Here is a 7,237-nt window from a genome sequence, read left to right as displayed (position 1 = left end):
TATATATATATTTTTAATGATTGAATCTAATGATTTAGATTATAAAATTATTAGAATTCATTACAAGAATGAATGTAGTTATGTAAATGAATTAGTTATAATATCAATGAATCAGTTATTATATCAATGAATTAAGTAACAGACATTAAGTCAGATATTAATTGATCATTCATTAGCTCAACAATGACCAAAATTTTGATTAATAATAACGGAAGTTTGACAATCTTGACCTTAACATATGTCTCCACAACAAGTCTTAGCCGTCGCTCGTTATTTGTTAAGAAATTATTAACAAAAGAAATTTAACTATATAACACGAAAATTATCTGCTTTAAAATATGTTTAATAATTGTGCACTGCAAGGAATGCCTTGACGACCGCGATTTTGACATGTGTCGTCAAGATCATGATTTTGATAGACCTTCAACAGGTTTTAGGTGACTTTCACTTTCGACTCTCCCCTCTGTAAAGGGGCGCACGACTCTTATCTTCGACTCTCACTTCCCCCCCCTCCCCCTCCCATCCTTTTATACTTTTAACAAGCGTATTGAACGTTTTTTTGAAATAATAAGCGAATTGTATTCGTTAGAATCATTAGATAATTCTACATAGATATTCAGTGTTCATTTATCATTATTGTTATTTATTGATATTTTTCAATATTATATTTAGAAATAAAACGTTATTTTTTTAAACGTTATTTTTTTATTAATAACTTTTTAACGAAGAAGCTAAAATCTGTTAAAAGTTACTCAGGATCAACATATGTCATAACATATGTCAAGATTAAGGTTTATCGGAGCTGCTTTCGTTGTTATTAATATTTATCAAAATTTTTTTCAGTGTGATTCCAAAAGCATTGGAATAATTGGAATAAATCTCGAGTTAACAGAACCAAAAAAATAAATTGTACAAAAAGATAAAAATGTATAAGATTGAGCTATTACAAAAATTTTGTTTATCTTTCAATTGCTTATTATCTTTTCTGCAATGTAATATCAGGGTGCTAATATAGTTAAAAATGTATCCACTGTACTACAATTGTAAATTCGGCAAAAGAAGCCAACGGAATAGTAATTCTTTTAATTATTGCAACCTTCACATTTTTCTCCACCTTCACTGTATACTTTCCTACTCTCTTTATTTTTAAGCTAGCCTTTATTATTCTTTCAAATCTATAAATATACGAAAACTCAAGCGCGTGATTATTCGATAAGTAATAGCAAATATCACAGTATCGAATAGAGCATAGTGAGTGAAAGTGAGAATTCTAATATCTCTAAATCTGGGTACCTATCATGGAACATGTCATGGAACCTATCATGGAAATGAATTCCGATCGGAATTATTCCATTTTCTCCAGAATACACAAAAGAGGGATCTAGGGAATATAATTGAATAATTCCTATTTCGACTTGTTTCAGGTGAATAGTCAATTATCCAGTGATATTGATATCAGTGATTAATTCACTGATTCAGATTTAGAGAGTAGACAATTATATATGTTGTGAAGAGAAGAGAATCATAAAATGTTACGGTTCTCTAAATACTTGTTCAATCAAATGTGTACGAGCAAAGCACGCCTTGATGGTAAAACTATTATAATAACAGGAGCAGGTAAAGGTCTTGGGAAAGAAACTGCCAGAGATTTATACGCAAGAGGTAGTTTTATTAAAATATTTACAATAAAATTTAAGTTATTCTGAATTTGAAATTCATTATATAAAAAAAAATAAAATATGTGTTATTGATTGAGCAACACAAAGTCTAAAATTGATAAGACGTCTTTAAGTTGTCTGTTAAACGGGAAAAAAAACATCTAACACGATTTCAGACACTTTTTTTTGTCTGGAAATCTGAGTCCAAAATATTATTATAAGATTATTCGTGTTGTATTTAGTATTTTTACTTTCAGAATCTTTGCTTTCTCAATAAATATATTATTTCATTTTAAGTATAATTTTGGACATTTCAAGCAATATGATCTATATATTATGTAAGAAATGTCGTAAGCAATATGATCTATATATTATGTAAGAAATTATGTAAGAAAGTGTAAGAAATGTATTATGTAAGAAATGAAATATGTCGTATAAAAATAGTTCATAAAAAAGATACTACATTCATTTCTTTACTAGAATATTAGACTTTTTCGGTTCTCTTTATCTTATTTAGAACTTCATAAAGATTCTTTTACAACTTCATAAATAAAGTATATACTCTTAAACACACACACTTTAAATAATGTATGCACTTAGGCGCTAGAGTAATTCTGGCTTGTAGAAGTATGGAAAGGGCAAATAAAGCAGTTGAAGACATAAAAAATAATCCACCTTCAAGGTAAATGAATAAATAACATAATAAATAACATAATAAGAATAAATTAAATTATGTACTATTTGCTTTGTTTCTTATTCGCTCTATAAAATTATATTTATTTTCATTAAATTTTTACATGTTGAAAATGATGATATAAATTTTAAATTTATGACTATATTTTTAGAATCAATAAAGATGAATATAAAAATAACGCAGGAGAACTTGCGATTTGTTCTCTGGATCTATGTAGCTTGAAGAGCGTAAAGGATTGCGCAAAAAATTTGCTGACGAACGAAGCAGCTATTCATATGCTTATAAATAATGCCGGTATAGGAGCATCGTTTTCTCTAGAGAAGACAGAGGACGGGAATGAAATGACACTGCAAGTCAACCATCTCAGCCATTTTCTTTTGACACTTCTGCTATTGCCAAAAATGCAATTGTCTTCTCCCAATTGCAAAATAATCAATGTCTCGTCAAATGCACATATGTGTACGTAAAACGATTATAGTTTAAAAATGAAAAACGAATGTTTTTTTGTTTAAAGTATTTGCATTTAAAATATAATTGTAAGAAAAATGTTTTATTATAGTTGCTGACATAGATTTCGATGATATTAACCTGGAGAGATCTTATACACCATTTAAAAGTTATGCACGAAGCAAACTAGCAAACATCCTGTTCACAAAGGAATTAACTAATCGATTGAGAAGTAAAAATATTATTAATTACAATAAGTCATATTTAATATTAATTAATATTTAATAATTGTTAATTATTAATGGTTTTTATTATACAATAATGAAAATTGTGCAAAGGTTATAAAAAATTTATACAAAGTATAAAAAATTATCCAAGTTTTGATTTTCAGAGGCAAATATTCACGGAATAAACACATACTGTTTACATCCTGGTGTTATACAAACCGAAATATGGGATCATGTCAGAAACACAATGTTTCCGGGTGCAAACTTTGTTTTTAGTGTATTTGGGCCATTTCTTTATAAAAAGAATATTGAACAAGGAGTGCAAACGACAATATATTGTTCGGTAGATGAAAAGACAGTTAATGATACCGGTCTTTATTATTCGTAAGAATTCACTATACATAAATTATTTTTACAAAATTATTCTTATACAGAATATAGTATGTATTCAATTCCACATTAACTTTCTTTCATTAATGTTTATATATAGAAATTGCAATGTAGCTACTTCATCTCGAAATGCAAACAATCGTCAATATGCTATAAAATTGTGGAATACATCCTGTCATCTTTTACATCTGGAACCAGAAGAAGATTTTACCAGATTTTTGGAAACCGTTTCACGTCAAATGCTTTAGAAATTTCTTTTTTATTTTTAAGAGATTTATATAAGAGGAATTTTTAATATACTTATATATAATTTTATTTTCATTTTTAATAAATGAAATAAATAAAAAAAAGATACTATAAAAACAAAAATTATTCCAATAACTGTATAAGTATATCATCATTTCAATTCATGTATCTTAAACTCTTGCTTTAAAATAAAAAATTGTGAAAAATGTTTCTAAAAATATCGATATGGATTCAACATCATTAGATTAATTTTATGAAGAAAAAAGTTATTCATTTTTTTATTATCTCTTACTAACATATAAAAAAGTTTTGTTTTATTGTATAATACTAGTTATGTTTTATTGTATAATACTAGTTATAGTATATTTTCAATAAGCGACACAAGTGACACAATGTGACACAGTGATCATGTCACCTTTGACATTTGCCAATGTCAAAGGTGACATGATACTGAGGTATGCACTGTGCATGCGTTAGAAAAGCGGCCCATATCATCACTAATACAGTAGTCACTGCAAAGTTTCAGTTATATATTCGCGAGCTTCAATTCGTTTAAGATTGACAATTTCTAACAATTCTTGAAATCGAGTTAGTCTTCGTTTCCAATATACATTTTTTGCGGCAAAAAGCAAAGATTTTTAGTGAGTTTATTTAATTTTAGAATTGCTCGTGATTCGCGTTGTGAAAATCAACATTTTTTAATAGCATCTTTTACGGCAAAGATCTTTAATAATACTGAAAGATTAATAGCGTTTTCCACTGAGAGAACCAGTGCAACGTTAGTGCGTAATGAGTGCAACTTTATTGTTCTACTGTAAAAACCAGTTCAAAATATTTTTTCAGTTTAATATTCCATTGATAAAATTCCATTGCAAAAAACTTGCACTGAGTTCAACTTTTTCTTCACCACTTTTGAAGCCAATGCAAATTGAAATTAAGGCCCAGTAAGCAAGAAACATTTTGGAACATTCCAACAACGTTGCAGCAACATTGTAACAATGTTGTTGAAACATTCAATAATGTTTCTTGTTTACTAAGGATGTTTATGCTAAGGTATTCATATTACATAAACTGTAGAAATCAAAGGCTTAAACGGTCTAGCTGAATCTTAAATGCTTGTATAATTCTTGTGTGAATTTATATACTACGTATGTAGTCTCCAGAAACGCGCGCCGAAATGATTTTTCGGTTTTGAAAACTCTACTAAACTATCGCAGGAATATCACGAGTTAAATCGACTAGCAATTCAACAAATTTTTGATGCTGCGCTAGTGTAGTTTTTATTGAAATCTAGCACGACGCTGGTACCGTATCAATTTTTTCAATGGAAAACGCTATAAGTTTTATCCTGTGCGAACTCTTATATATTATACTATTAGATTAGTATTTTTTACATATATATGAACTTATGTAAAATTAATAGTGCATCTGAAATGTATAGTGCATTCGATTTATGCGTGGTCGATACGACAGGTTCTGAAGGAATGTATATTTGCGTCTCTCTCTGTTAGAATATATAATTACTACTTTTTAAGTCTGTTTTATCATGAAAATCGTGACTATTTATTGTAGTGCGCAATATTCATCGTTCCTTTCACTTTCCCTCACTTTTCTTCACTCCCTACTTTAGAGTGTAATCGTATAATATACTCATGTTCTCAAATGGAAATGGAAAATTTTCAAGCAGCGTTTCTAATAGACAGTCCATAAGAATATGAATACACGAACGTATGGCTAGTCAATGAACGTCAATAAAATCGATAAATTCAGTGAAATTGATAGTGAATGAATTCCAGTAAAAATAATCAATAGTATATTAATTAATAGTATATTAATAGATCAAAAAGGACTATAAAATGTGGTTTCTCAATAAAACATGTACAAGCAAAACACGTCTTGATGGCAAAACTGTTGTGATAACCGGAGCGAGTGGTGGTATCGGCAAAGAGACTGCTAGAGATTTATACGCGAGAGGTAATTTTACTAAAATGATAATTTAAGTTATATTTAAACTTTGAAATTTAAATAGATATTTTATATAAATGAAATATAAATTTGTTATTGATTAAAACATATAATAATAATTGTGCCTTTAAGTATAATATAAATATGATTTGATTAATGACAAGCGAAAATATCGAATATCATCATTAATATTTCAAGTAATATCTCAAATAATGTCTCAAGATGCTAATACGGATCTGTGGTTCTTATTGTTTTGTAATATTTTAAGATCATAGTTAAAATGATTTTAAATATAAGAACGCACTATGAATACTGGTAAAAGATTTCTTTGGATCGTTCAGTTACATCTTCAACTGTTAATGATGATGAAATGAAATTTTAGGCAAATGATAATATAATAAAGTCACTCACAGAATGATAAAGGATCATCGAAAAAAATGGCAATTATTGAATAAAAATACATTTAAATTTATCAATAATTAATATTTTATTTTATTCTTCAACTCTCTATAAACTTTTCGAACAATCTAATAAAATGCATTTTCAAATACATTTGTATAAATAATGTGTTGTTCATTTAGGTGCTAGAGTAATTCTGGCTTGTAGAAATATGGAAAAGGCAAATAAAGCAGTTGAAGATATAAAAAATAATCCTAAACTTTCGAGGTATTAATTTAACAAGAATTAAGTTCATTATTATATCCTTTAATTTTCTTTTTTTCTCTTTATGAAATATATATTTTAATTAAAGTTTTGTTGAAAAAATGACGATGTGGTTTTTAATTTTATGATTATTTTTAGATTCGAGAAAAGTAAATATAAAAATAACGTTGGTGAGCTTGCGATTTACTTTCTGGATCTACGTAGTTTAAAAAACGTAAGAGATTGCGCTAAAAATTTGCTAACAAACGAAGCAGCTATTCACATACTTGTAAATAATGCCGGTGTGGCTACATATCCAAATAAGAAAACGGAGGATGGGAATCAGACGACATTACAAGTCAACCACCTTGGTCATTTTCTTTTGACACTTCTATTATTGCCAAAAATGCAGAAGTCTTCTCCCAATTGCAGAATAATCAATGTCTCATCAATTGTACATATGTGTATGTAAAATGATTATTGTAGTTTAAAAATGAAAAACAAATATTTATTATATTTAGGATTCTCATTTAAAGTACAATTGTAACAAAAAATCTTATTATAGTTGCTGATATAGACTTCGATGATATTAATTTGGAGAGATCTTACAGGCCGATCAGAAGTTATGCACAATCCAAATTAGCGAACATTTTGTTTACCAAGGAACTCGCTCGTCGATTGAAAAGTATATCAAAAAAGGAAACATTTCTTCCACAAAATGGAAATTATGTTTATTTTATCTATTTTCCCGATAAAAAAATTTTTTATGCACGAATATGCATAAATATAAATATACATAAACACGCATAAATATTTATAAACATGCATAATTATACATGAAATATGTCCATATATATATATATATATTAATACATCCTTTTTTTCTTTCGTAAAATTATTTTTTAGTGAAATATAGAAATAATAATAGTAATGTGAAAACATAAAAAATAATTAAAGGGATAATTTTT

At 27.7% G+C, this 7,237-nt stretch overlaps 1 protein-coding gene across 1 annotated transcript in view; it reads left to right on the top strand.

Annotated features, from left to right (window-relative positions):
* The first annotated feature begins 1,529 nt into the window (after window positions 1–1,529).
* The window catches only part of LOC108684688 (peroxisomal hydratase-dehydrogenase-epimerase-like), a 7,246-nt gene continuing 1,538 nt past the window's right edge, over window positions 1,530–7,237 (top strand). Inside the window, exons 1-11 of the mRNA XM_018189144.1 lie at window positions 1,530–1,662; window positions 2,259–2,340; window positions 2,504–2,811; window positions 2,912–3,031; window positions 3,191–3,410; window positions 3,517–3,657; window positions 4,324–4,444; window positions 5,501–5,636; window positions 6,209–6,293; window positions 6,429–6,733; window positions 6,835–6,954. Coding sequence (XP_018044633.1) covers window positions 1,530–1,662; window positions 2,259–2,340; window positions 2,504–2,811; window positions 2,912–3,031; window positions 3,191–3,410; window positions 3,517–3,657; window positions 4,324–4,444; window positions 5,501–5,636; window positions 6,209–6,293; window positions 6,429–6,733; window positions 6,835–6,954 — 1,771 coding nt within the window. The remainder of the gene's footprint in view (window positions 1,663–2,258; window positions 2,341–2,503; window positions 2,812–2,911; window positions 3,032–3,190; window positions 3,411–3,516; window positions 3,658–4,323; window positions 4,445–5,500; window positions 5,637–6,208; window positions 6,294–6,428; window positions 6,734–6,834; window positions 6,955–7,237) is intronic.

Source organism: Atta colombica, unplaced genomic scaffold, assembly GCF_001594045.1.
Source record: "Atta colombica isolate Treedump-2 unplaced genomic scaffold, Acol1.0 scaffold100, whole genome shotgun sequence".
Taxonomy (NCBI): domain Eukaryota; kingdom Metazoa; phylum Arthropoda; class Insecta; order Hymenoptera; family Formicidae; genus Atta; species Atta colombica.
Note: the sequence above shows the minus strand (reverse complement) of the source record. Positions and strands in the feature narration are given on the sequence as shown.